At 55.0% G+C, this 26204-nt stretch overlaps 1 protein-coding gene across 7 annotated transcripts; it reads right to left on the reverse strand.

Annotated features, from left to right (window-relative positions):
• Positions 1 to 1386: 1386 nt before the first annotated feature.
• Positions 1387 to 26141, reverse strand: BRD9 (bromodomain containing 9). 7 transcript variants are annotated; one of them, XM_078066529.1, is made up of 18 exons: positions 25949 to 26141; positions 25056 to 25270; positions 24612 to 24744; positions 23102 to 23162; positions 22543 to 22687; positions 20692 to 20802; positions 19835 to 20010; positions 18571 to 18703; positions 16724 to 16799; positions 15640 to 15735; positions 14634 to 14766; positions 12222 to 12333; positions 8813 to 8851; positions 5459 to 5558; positions 2951 to 3124; positions 2602 to 2678; positions 2485 to 2506; positions 1387 to 2109 (listed from the first exon to the last, which is right to left on the reverse strand). In XM_078066529.1, exons 1-16 carry the CDS (start codon positions 25998 to 26000, stop codon positions 2605 to 2607), a joined length of 1830 nt encoding a protein of 609 aa, XP_077922655.1. In that variant the 5' UTR covers positions 26001 to 26141; the 3' UTR covers positions 1387 to 2109; positions 2485 to 2506; positions 2602 to 2604. The 7 variants fall into 7 exon arrangements, with proteins under 7 accessions (XP_077922655.1, XP_035934356.1, XP_035934359.1 ...); XM_036078463.2 differs by lacking the exon at positions 2485 to 2506; XM_036078466.2 differs by lacking the exons at positions 2485 to 2506; positions 2602 to 2678 and having other exon boundaries at positions 19835 to 19947.
• Positions 26142 to 26204: the final 63 nt, after the last annotated feature.

A 26204-nucleotide genomic window follows, 5' to 3' on the forward strand; every position in this document is an offset into this window, starting at 1 on the left:
TCAGTTACTCCTACCACCGAGAGCATCTGTGGGTTCTGACCGGGATCCTGCCGGCCTGCTCGAGCAGAGGGCCCGGTGAGGTAACCCAAGCCCCAGGACCCGCTTCATGGCTGTGACATACCCAGGAGCAGCCTGAGCCCTGACGGGGTCTGTGGCAAGGGGCGGGGCTCCCCGGGCCCAACCGACACACAAACACTGTGCGGAGGGAAGGGAGCCAAACACAAACGGCCTCCACTGAAACAAGATGCTCAGAACAGGAAGATCCATGGATGCCAAAAGCAGAGTGGTCACCAGGAGCTCCAGCAGGGGCTGAGGGGCGCTGCTAATGGGGACAGGGTTTCCTTTCGGGGTGATGGAAATAGTCCGGAGTTCAACAGAAGTGTTGGTTGCACAAAACTGTGAATGCACCAAATGCCACTCAGTTGCACACTTTAAAGCAGTCAGTGGCTAATTTCAGATCCTGTGACCTTCACTGAAATAAAAAGACTGGTCGGAGGGCCCTGCTGTCCTCAGACGCCCGCTGGTCTTCCCTCCCGCCGGGCGTGCGGCCTTCTGAGTAGCAGCCCCTGGCTCCGCAGGGGCCGTGCCCAGAGCAGGCTCTCCAAGCCGCCCCGCCCGATCTGCCCGTCTGCAGCACAGGCTCGTGAGGAGCTGCGCCTCCAGCTGCCGGCACATCTGTGGGCCTCAGCTGGAGACCACTCCCTTCGGGTGGGTCTGGGGCTCCGCGGCTCATACGGTCTCCGCAGGTCCTGCAAACATGCGCCACATCCCTGTCACAGAGGCATGGTTGTGAACTCCGGCTGAGGGCCAGGGAGAAACGGGGGCTCAGCAAGGCCACCCCAGCACCAGAACCCAGGGCCACACCCTGCCCAGAACCTCACCTTCGGAGCCCTGGGTGGGGCAGAGCGCACCCCCACGCCACGGTGGGAAAGAGAGACCTGGGGCGCTGGGGGCAGGCCTGCAGCCTGGCCGTGGGCTCCACCCTCCCAGGGGGCTCGCTCCTCTGCCGGCACTCTGCCTTCGCGGCCTTGCTTGTGCAATGTTGGGCGACCTCTTACTGATGTCCGCGAGGGGCCCTGGTCACCCGGCAGGCAGTGGCCTCGTGGGCTGGGGCACGTCGTGCTGCCCACTGCCTCACGTCCACACTCTCTCCCAGGACTGACTCCACCCCAGGACGTAACAGCCCTTAATTTTGTTTTCTAAAAAAGGCACACAAGCAGAACTTGTGCAGGGTGAGTCAAGTCGGATGTCACTGCAGGGGGAGACCTGGGCCAGACGCAGAGGAGAGGGGAGACGGCGAGCATCACGAACGGACGCTGTCGACCTCTCCTGACAAAGGTTTTCACTGAAAGGTCACTAAGTGGATACTTACAGTGCTACTAACAATTACACGCAATCACTCTGCGTTTTTATTGAGATCTCTGTTTCGCAAATGTAAACAGGCATCCAGTAAACACATCGGGACAGAAAGGTCTCCAGACACAGCACGTGGCCGTGGCCGGGAGGCAGTGTGGTCTTCCAGCAGAAGGCAGGCCTTGACCAGCACAGGAACCAGGAGCACGGAGCGTGTCCCGGGCCAGGAGAGGGCAGCCCCCCATGACCTCCCTCAGAGACGCAGGGGCGTGGGGGGCAGGCAGGGCCGAGAACAGGCAGGATCCCTGCCGTGGGTACGTCTGCTTCCCAAGGGGCTCGCAGGACGGGCGCCGGGGCAGGAAGGTGTGCGCAGGCCGGCCACGCGGATGGGCTTTACACACAGCGCAAAGCTCACACACACACCGGCTCGACCGCATCGGCCACACACCGTTCTGTGTGATCTCCTATTCAGGATTCACAGGGCTGTGCACAGAAACGCTGGATCTGAGCACGGCCGACATGATATCAGACACAACTCACCACCTCCCCGGGGCTGCTTCCCGCTCGCCAAAGGGGACAAAAGGAAAGTCTTTGTCTCAAGACAAAAACTCTGTACATGCAGATAAAAAAATTAAAAAAATAATGGAAGACTACAAGGCTAGCTCTTCGTAGAAGCTGCAGGCTCTGGAGACTGAAGGAATTCGTAGGGGTCATGGGTCACCTCCGGCTGCTCCCCAACACTGAGGCGAGGACTTCCTGCAAGTGCGGGAAAGACGGGGTGTTCACACGACGGGTCTGCACACACGCTGTGCTTCAGCCCCGGCTGGAAACACGTCCTTGTGACTCGTTCTCCCGGGGCCCAGGCCACCCCCTCACCTCCCCGGGCTGGGACTCAAACCTCTATAGCTGATAAGCGCCCCCCAACTGCCCAAGGTCAGGAGGTGCCCTGCAGAGTCACTGCCGGGATCAGGGACTGGAAGAGCGGCATGGGGAGCTCACTGAGCAGATTCCAGAGGCCAGGGAGCAGTATCTGGTTCCCCTCCTGGACGGGCCGAAATCCCGGGGGGGTCCACGCACCTACCCACCCTGTCACTCATTAAAGAGAGAAGGCCCCAGGCCAAGGAAGGTCACCTGCTCTCCCCAAATCAGGGTCCTGGAAGAGCAAAGCACTTCTCAAAACCCTGTTTCAGGACTAAAAACGGGAACAGCAGGAAGAAACAAACATCCCCAAAGGTGAATTCAACATGCCTGTCAGCATCTGGGGCCTCGTTCTGCCCAGTCCAAGGGCCTTGGGATGCGGCTCCTGACACGGGGAAGGCCAGCACCTTACAGACAAGACCCACAATGCCTAACACTGAGTAAATTCCACTCAGACACTTCACCCCCATGCAGCGGCCTGACGAGGGAGAGGTTACTCGGAACCCCAGGGGGCAGGGGGCGTCCTGGAGAGGGAGCAGGGCCCTCGGAGTCCTGGAGCCTGGACACGCAGCCCGCATCGGCTCCGACGTGCCAGGACTGCCGGCGCTCCTGCCCTTTACCCAGATGCCACCCAGCACCCGCACAGTAAGACAGATGCTGGGGACCGGGGCCACCTTACCCAGGTGGTGCTGGTCCCTGTCGGAGGGGGAGGTGTTGGACAGAGAGCTGAGGTTAGAGGACGGCCGGGAGCCCCCGCGCTCTGCCTGTGCCTCGTGCAGATCCTGCAGGAGCTTCGCTGTCTCATCCAAGTTCAAGTGGCTGTCGTCAGCATCCAGCTCCTTCTTCACTTTCCCTGTGCAAACAGGGCGAACGGACATCAGGCACCCGGCTGCCTGGGCCAGCGCAGCGTGCCGCACGGTCTCTCCCTCACTTCTGTGCACGCTCAGGATGGCAGGCAACGTGCGCGAAGCTGGGGGGGGCGGGGCGGGGCCGCCGGAGTGGACAAGAACCCAGGTGCCACGTCAAATCTGAGCCTTTTCACACACAGAGGTGCTGTCCCCCACCCCCACCGGCATAAACAAGTAAGAAGCAGGACAGCGTGTGCTACGGAGGCCTGCAGACACCGGGACAGGGCACAGGCCAGAGCCCGGGGGTGCCCTGGGCAGTGGGCAGGCTGAGGGCTGGGGAAGATGGGCTGCCTGGAGAGCTCCCACGTCTGCGCCGAGAGGGACCTGTGTGTGCACGAGAGGACACAACCCCACCAGGGAGTTCACACATGTCTGCAATCATCTGTGGCCCAAGTCTGCAGAAGTGTGTGGCCCCATGGTGGGACTATGTCCCGCCTACACGAAATGTGGCTTGGGGCCACCCTAAGAACATCTCAAAGCAAAACGTGGACAGGGTCCGATGGCTACAAGTCGCTGATGGCCTGTCAGACAAGACCCAACACAGCACCCCCGTGGAGCCGCAGTCTGCCTGTGATGAACCGCTACCGGAGGGCGGAGGGCAGGGCAACGGCCCCACCGAACACGGGAGGAAGGGCATGAACAAGACGGGCGTGACATCAGGGACCGGGCACTGGCTCCTCAAAAGGCAGAGGAAAACAACGGCAAGGGCAGAAGGGGAGACGCTGGAAAAACCGATGGAGCCCCTGGACAGGGAGAGAAGGGTGTCCTTAGCGACACACACCCCACCCTGGGACGGGCCACGGCAAGCCAGCCACAGCAGAAGGGACGGCCACACACGAAGCAGAGGAGACTTCGCGACAAACGGCAGAACCGGGGCCCAGGTGACTGCTGCAATTATGGCCCAACTTCCCAGAGTTGATGAACTCTACAAACCCCCGGGGCCAACAAGCTGAACCGAACCTGGGAAGATCAATCTCAACAAAAGCACATCAAAGCAAGTCATAACCAAACTACTAAAACCCAGTAAAAAGGAGAGTCTTAAACACAAAGAGTAGCTGGCAGAGTGTTAATTCTGCAGTCTCAGACCACCAGCCCACAAGGCAGAGCTGGCCTCTGGCTGGTGAACTTGGATCTCAAAGGGTCCCTACCACTGCAGTGACAGAGGAGCTCCCTGCACCTCAACTGTCCATGCAATCGATGTGGTTTCCACCGAACACCTGCTTTGCTTCCAGGAGCCTGGGATCTGCAGACGTGCCAAGCAGAGAGGGCTCTGGAAGTGCCACCTGGTCCCCCCCCCAGAATCATCCCGTGCACCCTGTCCCTCTGTGGATCCTGGTTTGTCCCTCTGCTCTAACAAACCAGAGCCGCAATTCCCAGGAGTCCTAGGGAACCAGCAAACCTGGCAGTAGGCGGGGGACCCTCAAACAATTGGGAAAATCACCAGTAGCAAGATGTTAGACCTGAACTGGATAGGGTTACTGCACTAAATACAGTCTGAAAACACTCTACCCAAAGGCACAGCCTGCTGAGCTGGGTAACAAAGCAAGACCTGCCCCCACACACTCTGCAGGTCTGACGACACCCACTTCTGACGCAGGCAGGTTTCTCATCCTCGGCAGCAGTGACCCCTGGGGCTGGGTCGTTCCTGGGGGGCTGCTCCCTGTGCTTCAGAATGTTTAGCAGCATATCTGGCCCCCACCCCTCAATGTCAGAAGCGCTACACCCCAAGTGTGACAGCCAAAGATGTCTCCAGACAGTGCCACACGCAATGGGGGGGGGACTGCTCTCAGGTGAGAAGCCCCACAGTAAAGCTCAGGTGTGTCCAAAGTAAAGGAAAGGAGGAGGAGCACCACGAGAACCACTGGTCATCAGGGAGGTGGGTGGCCAGGGACACTCCGAAAGCCCGAGTGCCGTGCAGAGCACAGAGGATGTCTCGCGCGGTGGCGGCCGCAGGGACGCACGTGCACACACCAACCCACGAACAGCAAGTCGAAGCAGGCAGCCCATCCCTGCATGAACCACCAGGCTGAGGGACCCCGGCAATCCTTCACATGGAGCCTGACATCCGAAAGGCCACTGGGGCAACCCCGCTTTGGGACCATCTGGGAGGGAGTCCCGAGGACAGCGGCCAGACTCCTAGAAGCAAGGACAGGCCTCAGTGCACCAGCCCCGTGCCCCCAGGGACCGCCCAGCAGACTAATGCAGCACCAGAGACAAGAGCACAGGGTCCACTTCTTCCAGCGGAGCCTGATGATGTGAGCGTGCCCAGCACAACCTACCCAGAGAGCCGAGCATGGAGATGTCCAAAGAGGCGTCAGAGTAGGACTTCATCGACATGAAGTCCAGGACGGAGCTGCCGTCGCCCAGCGAGTCCCCAGCCTGCGGGAGACAGGTAGAGACCAGGCAGAAAAGGAGAGATGTCACTGGGTGGGCAGTTAACACCAGCTACTGAACTCAAGGGAGCGACAGGGGCATCAGTGCCCTGCGGCCACAGGTGGGACAGGCCCGCTCTCCCCGGGAAGCAGGCGAGACCACACTGTGTCCAGTCCACACTGCAACCCACAACCACTGGGGTGAGCTCAGGAGTGGGTGCCGCTGAGGGCATGTGGGACAGGTCCCTGCAGCAGGCAGACACACGGGATCTGAAGTGCTCACGGCTACTTCTCAGGGACCACACTTAACAGCATGGCAGACTCCAAGCCAGCATGTTCTCTTTCCTTCTGCGGCTGCCCCAGGACCCCCTGCACCTCTCCTATGTCAAGCCCCTGCTCTGTATCGTTACAGAAACAATGCCGTGCTGCCTGAGACCCATGTCCCGCCACGCACGAACTGTCCATGCCCGTTTGTTGCTCAAAGATACTAAGACATAATAGCTAATGTATGGCTATTTTTTTTTTATTAAAGATTTTTATTTATTTATTGAGAGAAATACTGACAGAGAGAGAGCATGAGAGGGGGAGAGTCAGAGGGAGAAGCAGGCTTCCCGCGGAGCAGGGAGCCCGATGTGGGACTCGATCCCGGGACTCCAGGATCATGACCTGAGCCGAAGGCAGTCGCTTAAACAACTGAGCCACCCAGGCGCCCAATGTATGGCTATTTTTAAAATAAACACAGAGGAGCCATCTCTGGTATTTTAAGGGAGATCTACCACCTAAGACCCCAAGGCCCTCAAATTCTGCCAAGTCACACTCTCACCTTGGTGCTGGATCCTAAGTCACTGAGGGGAAGTTACTGTCCAGTAACAGTGCCCTCCTGACACATGCCCTGGAGGGACAGTTTCTTCACCAAATAGTTAAACAAGAGTCCATATCACGGCAGATGCAGAGTCTGTGCGCCTGGCTTGCGCAGCGGCATTTCAGATGCCCCCACTCCACCCTCTGCCCTCCCCGGAGCATGAGTTCATGCAGGGTCCCCACCAGCCTGGACAGCACGGACAGGTGTCCACCTCCACCCAGCAACTCACAGCGACCTGGAAGAGGAAGCTGAAGCTCCTGCTACTGAGCAAGGGGGCACCAGGCCTGTGAGCCCTCTCCCGTCAGTCTTCTCTGGGTGTGAGCCCTCTCCCGTCAGGCTGCCTTCTCTGCCTTCTCTGCGTGTGAGCCCTCTCCCATCAGCTGTCTTCTCTGGGTGTGAGCCCTCTCCTGTCAGACAGTCTTCTCTGGGTGTGAGCCCTCTCCCGTCAGCAGTCTTCTCTGGGTGTGAGCCCTCTCCCGTCAGACTATCTGGGCCTGGGTGTGAGCCTTCTCCCACTGGGCTGTCTCATCTGGGTGTGAACCCCATTCTGTTGGACTGTCTTGTTGGGGTGATCCGAGAATTTGCTTGTTTTGACTTTCATAAAAGTCACTTCTGTCTACGCTCTGATAAATAACTTCTCTCAAGAGAATTTGTTACAGTGATGACTTTGGGCCATCAACACGCCAGGCAGAGCTCACATTTACAGAGTACGGCAGGAGCCATACGCCAGCAGTGAGCGCTGCCGTAGTCTTACAGCCACCCCCGCATTACCACCCTGCTCTGCAACCAGAGACTGAGGCTTGGCACTGTTATCCTGCCCAGGGGCCCACACAAGGCCCTTATTCCTTACATGCCTGGGACAATCATCCCACAGCTATGGCCTTCAAGGTTTCATAAGTTTACCTGATGACCCTAAAACACGAGGCAACGTGGAGCCTGTAAAAACAATTTGAAAAAAGCTGGCTTGCTCACAATTTCTTTCCCTAGAAACCACACAGAGCCACAGTGCCCCCACACACCCCAAGAAGCATCCCGGGGGCGAGAGTGCCCTGTGGCTCCCCTACAGGAAACTATGCTGGTGCCCACCTTCCCATCAGCCGGTTCTGCGTACTTGTTAAGTACGGAGATCTACGCCCCAAGGTAGCGTTGGAAAGGACGTTGTCTAATATGACAGTCTGTGCCTTCAGGTGTGCTAAAACTTAAGTCTAAAGAAAAACACGACTGCTATATTTGCAGCGATGTCCGGGAGCCCCAAGTGGTGCCGGCAGCACGTGCCACAGATGCCGTGAGGGGTGCGAGCACCAACGGAATGAAGGGAGATGAGGAGAGGCCGCGCCTCCTCGACAATGCCAGGCCACACACCGCCTGCCCACGGGAAAGACACACGGCAGCTGCCTGCCGCCACAGGCTCGAGGAGGACGGTGGGGAAGCGGGGCTCGGTGCTCCTGGCACCGCAGGGGGCGCATCGGAAAGCTCCCCGGGCTGCCCTGGGCTGTCTGCGTGCACACGCTGGTGGCAGGACCGAGGGAGTGCTGGGCTCCCAGCTCGAGACAGCCCACAGCACAGACACCCCGTGGGACCTGTGCTCCATGCCACGGCACATCTGCGTAACCAAGAGACCCCGAGCAGAGCCCTGCCTGCATCTCAAGTCTGGCCACACCAAGGCACACCCCTCAGGGGAGACGTCCATGCCACCCTCCCCATTCTGTCACTCGATGAGCCCCACCTGATGGGCACCTGACGTGCCTCCGGAGCGGGCCCTCCGTCCACCGAGGCCAGGTAACACCTGTGACCCAGGCCCCCACGGCCTGCCCAGAGGCCTGGTGCCTCTGCTCCAACACAGGGGCTGTGGTCAGAGCTTGTCATTAACATGCACGCTCCAAGTTACGCCCAAGGGACGAGAAAAATGGGGAAACCGAGGCCAGACCACGATGAAGTTTCCTCATATGCAGACAGTCTACTTTGGGTGCTGGGAATGCCCTGAGGACACGGCTCTGTCAAGCTGGCCTCACTCACAAGGGTGCAGTGCATATGCCCCTGGCTGGCGGCACACACTACCTCCTGGGAGGGCCAGAAGAACCCACCGCACCAGAAACCAAGCCCGCTCCTCGCTCCACAGGCCCCAGCAGGCCCACCCCCCCCGGCCCCTGTGAAGACAGAGCCCCCGGCGTGGCCACTGCTCCACAGCTTCTGCGTGTGGGCTGGAGGGGAAGTACCGTGGCTTTCCATCCCTCGCTCCAGTCATTAAAAATCACGGCAGAGGAGACGACCACTTCATCAGTTTCTCAATAAAACACCACACGCACCTCTCCTCAGCCACCCCATATCAGAGGCTGAACATGACCGTTCCCCACAGGAACGCTAATAATTGGGTTTTTACTTACATGACTACAACTCACCTTCACTTCGTCTGGAGGCTTCACTGGAACATTTCTCCTCTGCAAATCAAAACAGGTTTGAGAAGCCAGTTTTTCCAAAACAGTTTTATATAGAACATTTCACTCACGTCATGTACACAAGTGTGAATTAAAAACAGTTTATTCACTATTGCTGGGGTTGTCCCCATGATGTTCATACCATATTGTAAGTCAGAGCTGGGCCTTGCCTGCTTCCATGGAGATGGCAGAGATTGAGCGAGACAGCCAACTAGACCCACGGAGGGCCCAACTCACGTAGCCCCAGCCAAGATCCCCGGTGGGCCGAGCGCCCTGGGAGCACCCTGGACAGGATGAAGAGGAAGTGGGAGAGCACCCAACCTGTTCTTGCAGCACTGTACAGCTTAAAACACAAAGTAAAAGTCCGACACTGTACCCTGTGTCTCAGGGAAAAACACCAGGCCTGGCGGTTTCACCTGCTGGATGAAGAGGCACTAGGGCCCTCAGGTGGCCTGGGCTACGGGGCCACGTACCCTTCTCCTCCGGCTGCACAAAGCCTACAAGAGGCTCACACTTAACCACTACTGTGCGACCACAACCTGAGTGGGACCCAAAGTCACCCGGGACCACTACCACGTGACCACATTCCGTAGGGACCCCAGCCACATGTGGCCACGTGTGCAGATCAGAAGCCTAAACCTAACTGCCTTACAATTTGGCAGGAGCATCACCTTCAAAATACCCTAGTTGTGTGCATGTACCTAAAAACAATCATTGAGATTGCAAACTTCTGCACCTAAGATCTTTTGTTTGTGATAATGTTTTGGAAATTCCCTTGTGCTGCAATTTTTATAAACTTGAGTAGAAAAATAAATATCACCACTATTTTAATGTCCTGCTATAAGCACCACACAGCATAAAGACACAGCTCAGACACTGTGCCCAGGGGCAGCCCCAGGAGTAAACTTCCAGACCACAGAACAGAAAACAGCACCTGGAGCACTGTGGCCAAGCAGGCGGAGAAGTGAGAGTTCACTGGCTGGCGGCTGGTGGGCAAAGTCTGAGGAGGAAGACACGGCTCCCAGCAGGAGCTCCACAAATCCGGGAGGAACCCGCCCAGCTCACACTAACTGTGCACGGGGCCAGGCGCACATGGGGACACACACCCGCACTCCACCTGGCCAGAGCTAATCCTCACTGAAACCTGGCGACCACAGGAGACCCCAGAAGGGCCACTCCTTAGTATCAGGGCCAAACTCACCCAACATAAAGGCCACCTAAACCCGCCCTAAGAAAGCTTAAAAACAAACCCCAAGAAATCAGGTGACTCACAAGGACTCTGCCGAAAAGAACATCAATGTTCTTTAAAGGAACACAGGAAGCCAGAACAGCCTTGCCCAGCAGTAATATATAACGTGGGCATGCACCGAACTTTAATTTTCTAGTAGCCAACGAAAATTAATGTTACCGTTCAACTACAGTAACATATTTTACTTAATCTAACGTACTGAAAACATTCTTTAACGTATAATCCAAATAAACCAATGAAATATTTTTACATTTCATTTTTTGTACTGGTCTCTGAAATTCTGGTTTGTAGTTCACATTTTCATCGTATCTAAATGGAGACAAGCTACAGTAACACTTCCACCAGCCACTAGTGGCCGCGGGCTCTGTATCAGCTCGGTCTAGACAAGGAAGACGCAACACTGTGACACCCAGGATCCGATCAAACAAAGCAGCAGCAAATCGTGGCCTATAAACAGAAGAAAATCTGCCAAGAGGCAAATCCAGAAGTGACAGAGATGACAGAATTAGTGGATAAGGACTTTAAAAGCAACCGTACTAAATATTACAAATAGGTCCAAATTTAAAGGAAAGCATGAACATAACGTGAAAGAAAGGCAGATGAACACAGCAGCTGAAGTGAAGTTCAGTGGCTGGGACTGACAGCAGATGTCGACGCGGCACTAAACCAGATCACTCCACTGGAGCCGCGGCAACAGAAACCAAACGCGAAGACGGAAAAAAGACTAAAAAGGAACAGAGCATTAACAGCATGCAGAACAGTTCAAGATCTCTAACACCTGTGTCAAAGTCCTAGAAAAATGATAGAAGTGGGGTGTGGGCAGAAATGGTATTTGAAGAAATAATGGACGAAAATCTTCCAAATTTGAAGAAAACTATAAACTGATAGGTCCAAGAAGCTCGACAACTGGTAAGTGGAATAAACATGAAGAACACTACGACACAGCAATGAGCCACTGAAAACCAGTTACAAGGGTTCAAATTTAAAAGCATCTAGAGCAGGGCCGCCTGGGTGGCTCAGTTGTTAAGCGTCTGCCTTCGGCTCAGGTCATGGTCCCAGGGTCCTGGGATCGAGCCCCGCATCGGGCTCCCTGCTCCGCGGGAAGCCTGCTTCTCCCTCTCCCACTCCCCCTGCTTGTGTTCCCTCTCTCGCTGTGTCTCTGTCAAATAAATAAATAAAATCTTAAAAAAATAAAATAAAAATTAAAAAATAAAAACATCTAGAGCAGCAATCAGTAACCTTTCTCCAAAGGACCGAAGAGCAAATCCTTGAGGCTTTGTGGGCCACACAGGGTCTGTAGCACACTTTTTTTTTTTTTTCAGCCTTTAAGAAAGGTAAGAGAACACTCGTAGCTCCTGGGCCCACATTTGCCAGTCCTTGATGCAACCAGACGACAGGTGACAGGAGGAAAACACAGATGAAAATGACCACAAACACTCTGGAAACAATGCAGTCAGACATCTTTTAAAGTAGACAGGAAAACAACAGCCTGTAATTCCAGACCCAGGGAAGATGAATTTCAAAAATAAAGGTAAAATAAAAACGTTTTTCAGACAAAAAAAAAAAAAGGCTGAGTAAATTCACTGTCAGCAAGTCTATACCACAAGAAATATTAAAGAAGGTTCTTCAGGACGAAGGAAAATGACAGTAGATGAAAGAAATTCGGGTATATAAAAAGTTACAAAGAGGTGCGCCTGGGTCGCTCAGTCAGTTAAGCGTCTGCCTTCGGCTCAGGTCATGATCCCAGGGTCCTGGGATTGAGCCCCGCATCGGGCTCCCTGCTCAGCGGGGAGCCTGCTTCTCCCTCTCCCTCTGCCTGCCGCTCTGCCTACTTGTGCTCTCTATCTCTCTGTCAAATAAATAAAATCTTTTAAAAAAAAAAAAAAGTTATAAAGAGTGCCAGAAATGGTGAATATGTGGTCAACAGAGACAACTATTTTTAAGTTCCTCTGAAAGAAAATTAACCGTTTATAGGAAAAAAAAAAAGGAAAATAAAAAAAAAATAAGGGAAGAAGAGCTAGCCAGAACCACGTCAGTCTGGATGGGCTCTCCAACAGCAGTGGCCCAATGGCAGGAGCCCAGGGCCGTGGGCGCCCAGCAAGGGGGCCAGCACGGCACACCCACCTGCCTCAGCTGGAAGAGCATTCGTGAGTGGTCCCCACCGGTGATCTGGTCCAGGAGGTCATCCACCATTTTCTTGCTGTAGCTCCCAGCATCCTTCACAAACTCCTGCAGGCTGGAAGGGCCATGAGAGAACATGATCAGATAGGCAGCACACACTCTAGTCGTCCAGATTCTTCCACCAGTGCCGGTGGTCCTGATCTCAGGAGCCCGCCCTGTCAGCCCACCTCCTCAGATGTTCCTCCACAAGAGAGGGTCTTACTGGGCACACCAAACCTCCCAGATATAGTTTTGCGGGGGGAATCAGGAGTCTTCATCAGCTCTTCAAAGTGGTCCGCGACCCAAAAAGGTTAAAAACATCTCAAGAGAAAATTATTTTTAAAAAAAGTGAACAACAGTCTATATGTATTCAGTTGACCCTTGAGCAACGCGGGATTAGGGGCACTGAACCCCGCAGCTGAAAATCTGCACATTAACTTCTGACTCTCCCAAAACTTAACCAACAGTCTATTGTTGACCAGAAGCCTTTCTGATGACAGAAAACACTGATTAATACAGATTTTATAAATTATACGTATTATGCACCATATTCTCACAATAAAGCAAGCTAAAGAAAAACACGTTACAAGGAAAATGATCAGAGAGAAAATATGTTTACAATACTGTACTATGTTTAATGAAAAAAAGCCGCATGTAAATGGACTTGCACAACTGAAAGCCGCATTGCTCAGGGGTCAGCCAGGTATCTTACACTAACTTCTGTAAAAGAAGGATCATTTTATCTTTTTTTTTTACTGGATTTAAAAACATAAGTAGATTGAAGAGGATGTTCCGCAATGGGGAGGGGACGGATCAATACAGAAGCATGTCTCTCTGCATACGCCCTAGAGGGTGATTTTGATTTTTGGATCATAGGAATGCTAAAAAATAAATAAATAAATAAAACCAAAATATTTCAAAAGGAAGCAGAGACCAAAAGCCCAAGTCCTAGCATCAAAGGCTGGGCAGAGGCTGAGAAGGGCTGGTGTGGAAGCGAAACCGTGACAACACACAAGTCTGCCCCAGGAGCATTTCAGGAGAAACCACCACACGGAGGTGCGAAGGGGCAGGGAGCAGTCGGAACACTCAGGGTGTGGTCTGGAAGTGCCTCGGAACAGAGCACGTGGGGAGGTGACGTGGGGATGCCAGGGAGGAGCGCTGTCTGCCCGCCTCCGTGTGCTGCCCACGCGCCTGGGATTCTCGCTATCTGGCACCCAGAGTCCGTCTGTGCTTCGGGAGCGGGCACTGGACAAGGCCACCCGAACCGAAGGCGGCTGCTGACCCTGGAGGGTTGTGACAGGACAGTGGGGTAAAGGAGAGGGTCACCACTTGTGACACTGTCCTCGCCCACAACAAATTCCCTCCTTGGTTTTCCACTTCTACTTCTTTGGTCTCACAAAAACCTGGATACGTACTCACTTCCTGTAATAAGGACTAACTGATTTCTTACTGCTCATTTTTAAAATATACCCTGTATTCGGTTTCAAGTTAAACAAAGATCTAATGTGGAAAAAACCCATTTCTTAGAGGTTGACAAAATTTTACTTTCCTCCTGGAAAATTACTAAACTTCCGTAAGAGTGACCCACTTCTACTTGGCACACAAAGCAAAAAAATACAAAAACAGTTCTACAAAAACACAGTACTGCATCTATGACTTTAAGACCACATCTTAATCACTGTCAGGGACTCGACTGTGGCCCATAATTCTTACGTTGAGCTCTAACCCCAGGACCTCAGAACGTGGACTGTATTTGGAGACAGGGCCTTTAAGAGGTAATTAAGTTAGGATGAGGTCTTCAAGGTGGGCCCTAATCCATTATGATTGGTGTCTTTAAAGGAAGCAGAGGTCAGGACGGAGATGCACACAGGACGCCCACGTGAGGACACAGTAAGACCACAGCGTCTATAAGCCAAGGAGAGGCCTCAGGAGAAACCAGCCCTGCCTACACCTGGATCTCAGACCAACAGCCTCCAGGACCACCAGAAGATAAATGCCTACCATTGAAGCCATCCGGCCTGCGGTGCTCTGTTTTGGTGGCCCAAGCAGTCTAAGCCACAAAGCCACATTTCAATAAAGTCACGAAACAAACTCAACATGCACAGCACAGGTTACGCACACACACATCCCTTTCCCAACTACAACCTGGATCATCACCTGCTCACGCTACCAGCTGAGTTACCTGAGCTTCGACGTCAACCTTGGGCACACCAGCGGTCGATGGGAAGTAACGTGGAAACTTCTGCTGCGCGGACCCGCTGCCGTCGGCCGCCGCCCCCACACACGCACAGGCGGGGCGCCCACCGCGGGCCGGGGACACGTTCCCGCCGCAGAGCGGGCAAGAAGCCGGTCCGCGTTTCCGCCAACCCTGCTCACCTCAGCGCGCACTGCACACCCGTCTCGTCTCCGTAGGCAGAATACAGCAGCTCCGTTTCGTCCGATTTCAAGTCGCCAAATACGGAATTGTTGTGCATTGACAGCGCGGTGGTGGCGCTGGAGAGAAACGTCACTAAGAGCACGAGAGGGGAGCACGAGGGCATGAGACGCGCGCCGGCATTCCGCAGGCCAGGCACCCCCACCGGGCCCCCCACCAGCCCCCACCGTCACACGCTCTCTCCTGCATGCAAATGCCGCCCCTCAGCACACCCCAAGAGTAGCAGCGTTCGGGGCCTAGCCAGCAGAACTGCCTCAACACCTCGTTTTACGTCCGAGCCATGACCACAGAGAAGCGAGTGCGTTCTGCAGGGGCCTGAGCGCCAGCGTCCCCAGAGCGCAGTCCCCAGACAGCGCTGCGGACTGAGCCTGCGGGGAGGGCAGGTCAAGGGACTCAGAGGCTCCGTGCCCTGAAGGAGGCATCGCTGCTCCTCCACACAAAGTCAGGGCTCGAGAGGAATGGTGTGGAGGAGCACTCCAGGCCTCTCCCCACTTGACGCCAGTAGGACCACGGTGTGACCAGAAAATGTCCCCTGGGAACAAAACTGCTGCTCGCCCGGACACACCCCAAAACCAGCAAGCCGGCCACGAACGTCTGCCTGCACGAGCACAGGCACAGCCAACACACCGGTCAGTCCCCTCCCTCCCTCCCTCCCCCACCGTGCCCACCGTGGCCACCCTTGCCCACCATCATCCTCTAGACACCTTCGTGCACCCCTACCCAGCGTCAGCACGGAGCTCAGACCCACCCACTGGCAAGAGCAGACAGCAGGAGCCTGCCCACTCATTTTTATTCCCCTCACTTCAAATGACCGGAATTTCACTGCTATTTCAGAGCCAGCGTGGGGATACGGTACTAAAAACAAGCAAGCCAGGAAGATCTTGGGGGAGGACTCAGGGTCCACACCTCTGCTGTGACCCCCTGCCCCTACCTGCCCGCCTCACTCACCTTTGCCCCTTCTCTCGTCTTTGAAGCCCAGCGTGGTGAAGCCCGGGAGCAGCTTGCTGGAGAGCGAGCTCAGATCCACGGGGTGGGTCTCCTCCTCTGTAAGGGGACCAGGCTGTGAGCAGGTGGCTCGGGGAGCTCCCAGCCCCCACACTGCCTCACCTGGGCACATAGGGAGGCTCAGGGGCTCTCTACAAAGACCAGCTAAGATCAACTTTACAGAAGCCACTACAATTCTCTTTCTAAGCTAGGAGTTATCAGCTCTTGTGTTCTCTTACAAAGAACGTTACCACTCCTTTCAGCCAGAGTAGTCAGCCAGGGTCCACGCGGGGTACATGTCAGAGAACACTAAGCCCCTATCTAGGGCCACATTAAAGAACACTGCCAAGAGCCCCAGGCGGCGGGAGTGGCCCCACACCCATGCGGGCGAGAACAATGGAGAATATTTTATTTTCCTTTGCGTGTGAGAGAATGTATTACAAGTGCAAGTGAGCTTTGCTTTTCCTCAAAGGCAAGCCTTCGAGGCACTTTTCAGAGATGAAGAAGTACATAAACGCTTCTTAGAACCCACAGAAAAGACTGCGTGTCTCCACCGAGCTCCTCCTCAACACGATGATCAAACAGGGTATCTCTTCTAAAGCTCACGTCTGGGCCTCTTTCGAGCTTGCGAGTGGGACACTGAGCACTCTGGTTTCTCACAGGGAGCCCTTACTGAGCAAACCCTTTGTGATGGGACCAGGAAGTCAGGCCATGAGGGCTTCTAGAACCACAGCTCTGTGGGAGTGCAGCTCCAGTCCTTCTGCCTGTGCTGGGGACTGTCGGGCACAAGAGGCCTGACCAGGACCTCCGCCCCTGCAGGACGACTGCCCTCTGTCCATTCATCACACACGGGTCACGTCCAGGGGGACGTACAGGAGCATGAAACCAGACGGGGACTCTCCTCTACGCTTTACCACCGGTGCCACGCTCTGCAGGGGAAATGCTGATCTCAAACAGGTTACGAAGTTTTAAGATCCTTGGCGGTGCAGAAACTAACAAAGCAGTATGTGGGGCTCGGAGAAGCCCAGCCCTGCAAGGGGCCACGCACCGTCGGCGTCCGGCTCAGCCGTGTTGACCACGCTGTAGAGCAGGCTGCCGTCCCCGTTCTTCTTCAGATAGCCCATCTGCAAGAAAGCACACCTGAACGCCCGTCCCCTGACCAGAATCCTGCGGTTGCAGTTTCTACTGACACGCCAACAAAATAGAGGCCTCCCAGTATGAGCTAACTGGGATGAACCCCAGAAGGCCAAGAGGTTCTTGGTTTCCCTGTGGAAAAGGCTACAGAGGCCCCTCTCATACCTTCCCGAATTTAATTTCAGACCTATGTGCACTGGAAGAACTCAGGTTCCTTGTGACCCTTCTAAAAGAGCTTTTGAAACAGGAAGCTTTACCCAGAAACAACCATTTCACAGGATGTCAGAACCTGAACCAGATGAGCTAGAACAAGACTGGTCACCAAGGGCCATGTCTGTGGATGGCCTAGAGGCTCCATCTCTAAACCACAAGGGACTCACTTCCACTTAAAGACCAACCACCAAACAAAACCACTCCTCTTCTGAAGGCCACCAGGAAGGTCCAGGAAGAGGGACACCTGCATGTCAGTGTGGGGAACGGGAGGAGGGTGGCCTTCGGGCCTGCACCCTGGAGCCTGTGGAGCCTGAGTGAAGGGCTGGGTGGGGAGGGGAAGCGAGGACAGGGGATCCATCGCCACTGACCAAGTAACTGCAGTCAGGTTTCTCGCTGTGGAATTCCAACACCTGAAAGGGAGACGAGTGAAGCAAGCGCGGTGCCGGGAGCAATGGGGGTTTGGGTGCGGACACACGCTTCGAGTACACACAGGTCAGCACTGGGTCTTTCTGAGCCCCACCCAAGGCGGGCCCCACCCAGAGCCTGGGCTCCCTGGAGACCCCAGGGCCGGAGCACTACAGGGGTGCAGACCAGCGGGTCCAGCAGCACACCACCACGAGCCACACAGGGAACTTCAAACTTTCCACCAGGAAGGTTTAAAGACGTACAAAGACACTGACCTCAATATTTCACATAACCCAGCACATCTAAAACATCATCATTCAAAATTTTTTACGTACCACTCAACATGCATCTTAAAGCCTTCGTGTGGGAAAAAGGATGTGCAGTTCTAATGGTTTTTTATACAGAGCACATGCTAACGTAAGACCGGATATACCAGGGCAAGTAAAAGGCACCAGGATTACTTTCATCTCTGTTCTCGTTACCAGACTTAAAACTGTACACAGGACCCTCACGGTCTCTACTGGACATGCTGGTTTATTCTTTTTTTTTTTTTTTTTTTAAAGATTTTTTATTTATTTATTTGACAGAGCGAGAGAGCACAAGCAGGGGGAACAGTAGAGGGAGAGGGAGAAGCAGGCTCCCCGCCAAGCAGGGAGCCCGATGTGGGGCTCGATCCCAGGACCCTGAGATCATGACCTGAGCCGAAGGCAGACGCCTAACCATCTGAGCCACCCAGGCGCCTCCCATGCTGGTTTATTCTTATGGCGAGGTGCTCAAAGGATGGTGGGGCCTTTTCCTGAGGACGAGCAGCTGCTGGGGCAGCTCCCACGGGCCATGCCTGGGTCACATGGAACCCCCGGGCACTGCAGAGGGGTACAGAGACGCAAGCACACCGGGACAAGGTTCCAGCTGCAGAAGCCTGGTGGGCCCAGCCTCCAGCAACAGTCACCAACATCCCACCAAAGGGTGAGCCTGTCCACAGGCGTCCACACACTACACACAGCTTCTGTGAGGGTCTTGCCTTCAAGGTGCCCCTGGAGGCCCCCTCCCACCCGAGATGAGGCCGGTGACAGGTGCCAACACGACCCTGCAGTGACCAATGCATCAACCAGGCGCAGCCCTGCCCAGCCCTCCTGCCGCTACCTTGCCCCCTGGGAGGAGCCGGCTGATCCTGTCCCGAGCCTCGTCGGCTGCGTGCTCCACCAAGGCCAGGACATGCTCCTCCGCCGTGCTGTCCGTCAGGCTGCAAGCATTTCCTTCTGGCTCAAACATGCAGCTACGAAGCGGGAACAGCACACGAGTCACCAGGAGGCCGGGGAACATGCCCCTCCCACCTCCCCCGGGGCCAGCCCCTAACACTCCTGGAGGTCACCAGCGGCTGGTAGCAGGAAGCACACCTTAATCCTGTCCTTTTAGCTGTAACCACAGCAACACAAAACACGTCCACCAAGAGTAAGGGTAACCCAAATGGCCACGAGACGTTCCTCACGTGTCAGTCATCTAAGAGCTGCCCGAAGGGAACATTGCCACCTGCTGGGAGGCTCACAAACCTAGTGTCATTCAAGGTGCCATTAGAAAAAGGGGCAGAACTCCGTGGAGGGCTGAAGCACCCGCAACAAATGTGAGCTAGGAACACAAGGCCGTGAGTCCCCAGGGGCATCCCAAGCCTCCAGCAGGTGGCCACAAGCCCCATGTGAAGGAGTTCCTTCCTTAAACAGTCAAGAGTCGCTGGGTGCAGCACCCAAGGGAGGTGGCCTCTCCTGTGGAAGGGTCTAGAAACAAATGGGTAGATCCCTTCTAAGGAGCTGTGGGAGCAAACCCTGCCTGCGGACCCCAAGCCTACAAAAAGGCCCTTGCTCTGGCTCAGGGTGTACGGCTGCAGGAGCTGCGGGCTCAGGGGGTACGATGAGAAAGAAGCCCCCACTCCTAAGCATGCAGCCTGCCCAACGCAGCACAGTTATGTCCCCTCAGCCGGGGACAGCCAAGCCAGGCCACTAGCATGTGTTCCGCATGGGAGGGAACCTCTTGGGAATGAAGGGCCAACAATTATTCACAAACAACACGCATGTGGGAACAGCGGTGGCCAGATGGGCTCCGGTGACACACCCAGGACGGAGCCCGTGTGTGGCGGCAGGGGCTGTCCCGCCTTCGGCACCTTATGTCCATCAGCGTGACAGTGGCTCTCCTGCAGGACAAGTCCTAGCTGGTCCAGGTTGCTTGCCGGCTGCCTGGGAACACCTAAGGCTAGAGCGTGGACCCAGGCCCCTGGGGACTGTGCTCCCCCCACCTTGCACAAGCAGCCCGTCTGTGAGCTCCTCCAAGGCCGTGGGCACCAGCACAGGCTGCCCCCTCACCCGCCTTCCCGAGGTGCGTGTCCCACGCAACAGGCAAACGCACTTCTCTTTACCTGATGACTTCTCTACTCGGCCTTTTGGATTTCTTGGCAGTTTCTACTTGTACAGGTACCACTTCAGGAACAGGTTCCTCGACGGCTGTATCTTCATTGCCCAGAAGAGCTGCCTGCTGAGAAAAATCCATGTCCTGCATAAACGACATGCTGCGCTTCAAAGCTAACAGCCGCTCCTAGAATCAAAAAGGACAGAGCAGCAGGGCTTTACCTCTGCCTCACAGCCAGGGTGCCATGACGATGCGTGGGATGGGGATGGCCACAGCCTCACCTGGCCTGACAGCTGACCTCCACGGCGCTACCGTGGGAGGTGGTGGTGGCAGTCAGCACCAAAGGTGCGGCCAACTGGCGGGAGCACCCGGGGCTGGCCGAGGGGACAGGCCAAGGGCACAGGAGCCGCACCTCACCTACAGGCTGATCGGGCACAAGGCACTGGTCTTGGATGCATGGCACATGCAACCTGGCTCATGGGACAGATCTGGGAAGCCACGCCGGACAGCCAAGATGTCCCATCTGGATTCAGTGGGCAGCCACGTAAAACAAATCACAGGCTGGCTGCAATCCAGTGAGACAAGACACCCAGGCTCAGATCAACAGATCCAGAACTTTCCACCAACCCTAAGGAGACGTTACAGCTGGATCATGAGCAGGAACACAGAGAGAGAGAGAGAGAGAGAGAGCGAGCCTGGAGGGGAGGGTGGCCTGGGATGTCTACCCTAGAGCAGAGGGATCCACACCGCGGCCAGTGACGGATGGATGGAAGCATGTCATTCACTGGGGTGAGGTTCTGTTTAGGCATAAAAACACAGAGGAGAATTCTCGTTTCTGTGGCTCCTCGCTGCCAAAAGGCTTCTTACTTTGCTCATCATCTTAAAGCCCGCGTGAAGGATCTTCTTGGCTAGCTTGTAGTACACAGTGTCCGGCCTGTTGTAGGTCATGGCATTATCGCACATCAGCTTAAAATCTGCCTGAAAAGGGAAAAAAAAAAAGTATCCATCCCATTTGAAACGCCACCAAGACAACAGCATAAACTGGATTCCTGTCAAGAGGCTCAAAGTGAGTGGGAAACAACTAGATTAGGCTCTTCACTTTAACATACGGTTTTCAGACCTTCAGAAAAATGTTCCTAATTGTTCACTGGTCTTTCCCTGCACACGGTGAGAAGCCTGCCAAGCCCCGAACTTCCTCCTGAGTGTGACACACGCATGTGGTAAGAACACGGCAGCCCTCTCTTCTGTCTCTAGCTCTCCCGCTTTGGGAGGAACTCAGACATAAACAGGAACAAGAACGACAGCCAGGTTTTTTTCATTAGAGCCAAGGGATGAGCGGAAACCCGGGCACATTAGTGTTCTCTATCTCTGGGACTTTTCCCACAGAATTCAGAATTTTGTCTACGGGTAATTACAGGTATCAGAGCAAACCCTTCCGCTAACACAAGCAGACTCTTACTGAACAACTTATATTAAAAATAAACTATTGGAAACCTCAGTATTTTGTCACCCTAACCAAATCACATGCGGCACACCCGTGACAGGTGAGTCAGCCGTCAGGATGCACACGGACAGCTAGAGCCAGCCAGGCAACACAGTGCAAACTACCCCGGCCCTTCCCGAGCCCCAGCGCGGCCCCACGCCAAGGTCCCCAGGGCTGGGCCTGAGGCTGTGAAGCCCCCGTCCTAAGCTGGCCCCAAGGTACCAGTCTTGAGAACGTAGGGGAACGGGGACGCTGCTCACATCCAGGACGGTCACTGGGCAGCAGACTAAACTGGGACCCGTTAGGAAGGTGAAGGACTTGCAGGCTGCCACTAGCCATCTGCCCCTGGGGCAGTGCCCGACCCTCCAGAGGAAATGCCCACTCTATGCAATACCCTTTCGCGTGGCACTGCTTCCACAGCTCGGCAAACCCTGTCACATCACCAGGAAATGAAAGTAAAGAAGCCAAGCCTTCCAAATTTAACCAAAACTAAGAAAGAAAACTGATGCCCTTTCATAAATGACATGATTGCCAAAGCTGTGAAGCACTCATTTTGATCCCCCCTGGGTTTCAAAGCCGAGATGCAATTTCTACCTCATAGGTGGTAGAAAGAAACAGATTTAAAAGCTATGTACTCAGGTGTTATTGAGAATTTATTATTCAAATCGGAGGGGGAGACGAACCATGAGAGACTATAGACTCTGAGAAACAAACAGGGTTCTAGAGGGGAGGGGGGTGGGGTGATGGGTTAGCCTGGTGATGGGTATTAAAGAGGGCACGTTCTGCATGGAGCACTGGGTGTTATACGCAGACAATGAATCATGAACACTACATCAAAAACTAAAGATGTAATGTAGAGTGATTAACGTAAAAATAAAAAAAAAAAGAATTTATTATTCAAAAAAAATTAAATTCCCAGTTACTATAAAACTAAAAATTAGGAAAACTGCATTTCTAGACACACCCACTCTGGAGCCAGACCAAATCGACACACTCCTGCGCGACCCGATGTGTTCCTACGGCTTGCAACATATGGTCGGGCTTCCACACAAAAATACAGAGGACATTTCAGCCAACCCATTACCCCCGATGCTGTGTTTGGGTGACCTCAACCCAAACACTCAAATGCCCATGGAAATTTGCAACTGGGAACAAGCTAAGGTGGACAGAGCGTTCACTGGACATAAACACACAGAGCCTCATAGCAGTGATTTCAGGAACTGAAACCAGGTTACCTTAAATTCTGTGACAGACTTGTATTCATTGGCTACAATCTTGTCTTTCATTGTGCCAAAATCCATGGGATGTTTTATTATCATTGAGTATCCAGGAGCAATTGCATCCGTGACAGGAAAAGCAAAAAATCCATGAGGATCTTTTCTGAAAACAAAAACATCTTTATTTAAACTGGGAAAACCATAAATCTAGGTTTTCAAGTGATACAAAACCCCTCATAATAAATATGTAATACAACTCACCAAGTTTTAAGTTACTATTACTAACTTAAAAATAAAACCCATGCTCTTTAAAATTGCGGTAGATACTTTGATGACTAAAAGTTCCCAAACTGCCGTCCCGGCTCCAGCCATGACATCTGCATCACGGCGGCCCTGACCGGCCTGCAAGCACTCGGCAGACGAGCTCTCCCTGCACACTGCTCCCACACACGCCTGACCACCCCCCACCAGACGAGGCAAGGGTCTGCTCCACAGGTGGTAGAGCTGGGGGAAGAACACCTCACGAGGGAAGACACCCCGAATGTTTCCAAGCTCAAGCTCTTGAGAATCTGTTTACCTCTGGAGCTGGCGGAGAAAGTGCTCTAACAGTTGCTGAATAGGCGTGCTCTCGTTCTCAGCTGATGAGTCAAAAAATAAAAAAATAAAGATGAGTCGAGAGATTTTGGTATTTGGAGAGCTCCAACTCCACAGTGTGTACTTAGCCATTTCATGTTTCACAGTGTTTTAGGTTCCAACCGGAACTGCGTACCAGGATAAACCAGACCAGGCCTGGCCCCCAAGAAGCTCAGCTGGGTGGGAAAGGACTTCCATCACAGCATCAGTCCCAAAAACCCCTCAGAGTGCCAACACCCTTAGCACAACAACAGGGACCTGTCACTCATCAGTCTATGACCATCCAGGTCACTACCGGGCCCGGTACATTCCAGACACAGTACAAAGAAGAGGACAGAGGCTTTGGACACAGAGGTGGAGCTTCACCAATTATCGTTTTGGGAGTCCTAAACCTCTGGTCATGCCCCTGTTCCTCACCTGTGAAAAAGGCACAAACACACACTGCACCAGGGTTCTTGTGAGAGCTGCCGTTAACTGCGTCTCTGGGCCCACTGTGTGAAAACGTGGATTTTGGTGAATGTGAACACAGATGCCAGCGTAGCTTTTGTTCTCTCAGCTGTGAGTACGCGTGTGATCTATCCTCGTGCCACCGAGGGCCGCACCTAACACCCAGACCTCGGTTTCTGAATGCCATGCTGCGCAAAGGAACCAGGGCTCCTTGGGGAGATGGTTGGTTCCAGAGTTGAAGCACAACAGGAGTGCAGACCTCAAGTGGGTCCTCAATAGAGACAGTGACCAGGGCAGGTGTGAAGAGCAGCTCTTCAGGCACACGGGAGGGAAGCACTGCACATGTGACCTCAAGCGAGCAGCTATTCAGACTAAGCTCACAGTGACCAGAGACTGTCCAAACTCCGCAGACTTCACACCTGACCTTCTCTGTGCCCCACCGTGCCTAGCAGCCCCAAGTCCACCATGGCACTAACCTGCACAGGGGACGGGGACTGCGGGAACGCAGCACCCCCACAATGCCTGCAATACAACACCCCCTCCTCCCTCCCAAATCGTAGGTAGTCAAACCCAAAGTCCAGAAAGAAACGCCTGAGACAAGACCGCATCCCTCAATGCCTCCTGACTACGTGAAAGCCTGTGGGAAGTGACCGCACACAGATCACAGACTCTCAAGCATTTTGGAGCCTCTCCTTTGGTGAGGCGGGCACAGCCCCCATGGTTTCTGACAGCCTCAGTGACTGACCCGAGTACTAGTTTCCTCCCATCCACGATGAGCTCAGGAGTTTAATGAGGAGTGGGACTCAGGAGCAGTCGCTGGCCAAGCCCTGCTCTAGAAGCTCAGAGGGGACAGTAAGACCTCACGCCCAGCTATGCTTCATGTTGGGAAAACAGCATTCCCTCCTTCCCGTGCTCCTCCCAAGGGGCTGACGGGCACGCCAGCGCCAGCCATGAGGTCAGAGATGAGCCGTGAAGCTCCAAGAAAGCCCCTACAGCGCTCCACTCGCCTGGCTGCGTCCGGCACGCGCGCACGGGCCTATCAGGGGGCGGCTCCACATCCACCTTCTTCCCAGGATCAAAGTCGTCGGCCTCTCCCTCCGTGTCGCCATGCTCCTTTTCCCGTTTCCGCTTCTTCTCTTCCTGTGAGGCAGAGTCAGGGCAGCGAGAGCAAGGCAAGCAGTTTTAAACAGATCTCCTGTAACTGAGGGGAAACACGAAGCTGAGAAAACCCCCCTCCAGAGGCACTTCTCGCTTCAGATTCCCACCCTAGACGACCACCCCCGCGGCTTGGCTCAGAAACGATGCACAAAGAGCCAGAAACAAAGCGAAGGACCTTCCTGATTTGTGTTTTGCTACAAACAGAACGACCCTTTCCTGAGGCCCCGCAGCACTTACAGCCTGCCCTCCGCAGGGCTTGGGGCCACCACATGCTAACTGCGACTGTGTTTTACCTTCCTTTTCCTTCTTTCTTCATCATCGAGGTGCTTCTCCTTCTCCGATTTCTTTTTCTTCTTCTTCTTTTTTTCTTTGTGTCGCTCGCGCTCGTGGTCTGACCTGTCATCGTAGTAACTGGAGTCGTGCCCAGACCCTGAGAGCTCAGTCACTTCACTTCCTCCAACCTTGAGGACCAGCTTCAGGGGCTTCTCCAGGGGCTTGTCTGTGTAATCTGTAAACAGAGACAGCAGGCTTCACTGGGTGCCTGCGACGTGTACAGGCACGAGCTACCAGCCAGCTTCGTGGCAGGGCTGGCCCAACGCGCAGGTGTGACCAGGAGGGGGGGACTGGCCATGCTAAGGCAGCAGGCAGGGGGACTGCAGAACCATCAGGGGAAGTCAGTGAGGCAAACCCCAGCGCAGCTGGGTGTTCTCTCCCCTTCCTGCTGCGTTATCCTCAGGGAGGCCTCAGGAAAGCAGTTTGCCTCACTGTCGGGGGGAAGGAACAAAGCAGGAATGGGACCCAGGAGCCTGATGCCCCATCGCTAAGCTCCTGGCTGGTGTTCACCCCTCTGTCCTGCAGCAGCCACCGGTGTGGGCTCACAGCTCCCGCAGGAACCCCCAGGCAGGAGGCGGCACGAGAGTCACCAAGTTCTCCACGACCGCAAGAGCCAACGAGGTGCTTGGCTCCTTCCTTTCGGATACAGGAGACGAACCAGGTACCTGGGAGCCCCGGACTCCCGACTCGGACCCCGACTCGTGATCCCAGAACCCTGGCGCCTGAGCCCCCGCCCGCGAGCCCGGGACCCTCCCCGGGGACCCCCGCCCGCGAGCCCGGGACCCTCCCCGGGGCCCCCGCCCGCCGCGAACGCCCGCCCGCCCGGCGTCACAAAGCGCGCCCGCCGCCTCACCCTCGTAGGACGAGCGCCACTCGGTCTTGTGCTTCTTGTGCTTCTTGCCCATGGCGGCGCGGGGCCGGGGCGCGGGGCCGAGGGCAGCAGCGGGCCGGGCCGGAGCGTGGCCGCCGCCCCCGCGGCCCTGGCTCGCCGCCCGCCTCGCCCCGCGGAGGTCGCCGGGCCGCGCCGAAAGCAGGCGCCGCGGCCGGAAGTCGGCCCGCCCCGCCCCGCCGGCGCCCAGCACTTCCGGGTCAGGGGGCGGCGCGCGGCG

The sequence above is a fragment of the Halichoerus grypus genome, chromosome 2 (assembly GCF_964656455.1).
Source record: "Halichoerus grypus chromosome 2, mHalGry1.hap1.1, whole genome shotgun sequence".
In the NCBI taxonomy this organism is placed as follows: domain Eukaryota; kingdom Metazoa; phylum Chordata; class Mammalia; order Carnivora; family Phocidae; genus Halichoerus; species Halichoerus grypus.

What these genes read in the sequence shown, in the direction of transcription:
- BRD9 (XM_036078462.2), bottom strand. Translation starts at nt 26,000, where the DNA reads ATGGGCAAGAAGCACAAGAAGCACAAGACCGAGTGGCGCTCGTCCTAC. An exon ending in GTGGCGCTCGTCCTACGAGG is followed by an intron (nt 25,271 to 25,948) that starts GTGAGGCGGCGG and finishes CTCTGTTTACAG; the next exon opens with ATTACACAGACAAGCCCCTG. An exon ending in AGACGAGAGAAGGGGCAAAG is followed by an intron (nt 14,767 to 15,639) that starts GTGAGTGAGGCG and finishes TCGTGCTCTTAG; the next exon opens with TGACGTTTCTCTCCAGCGCC.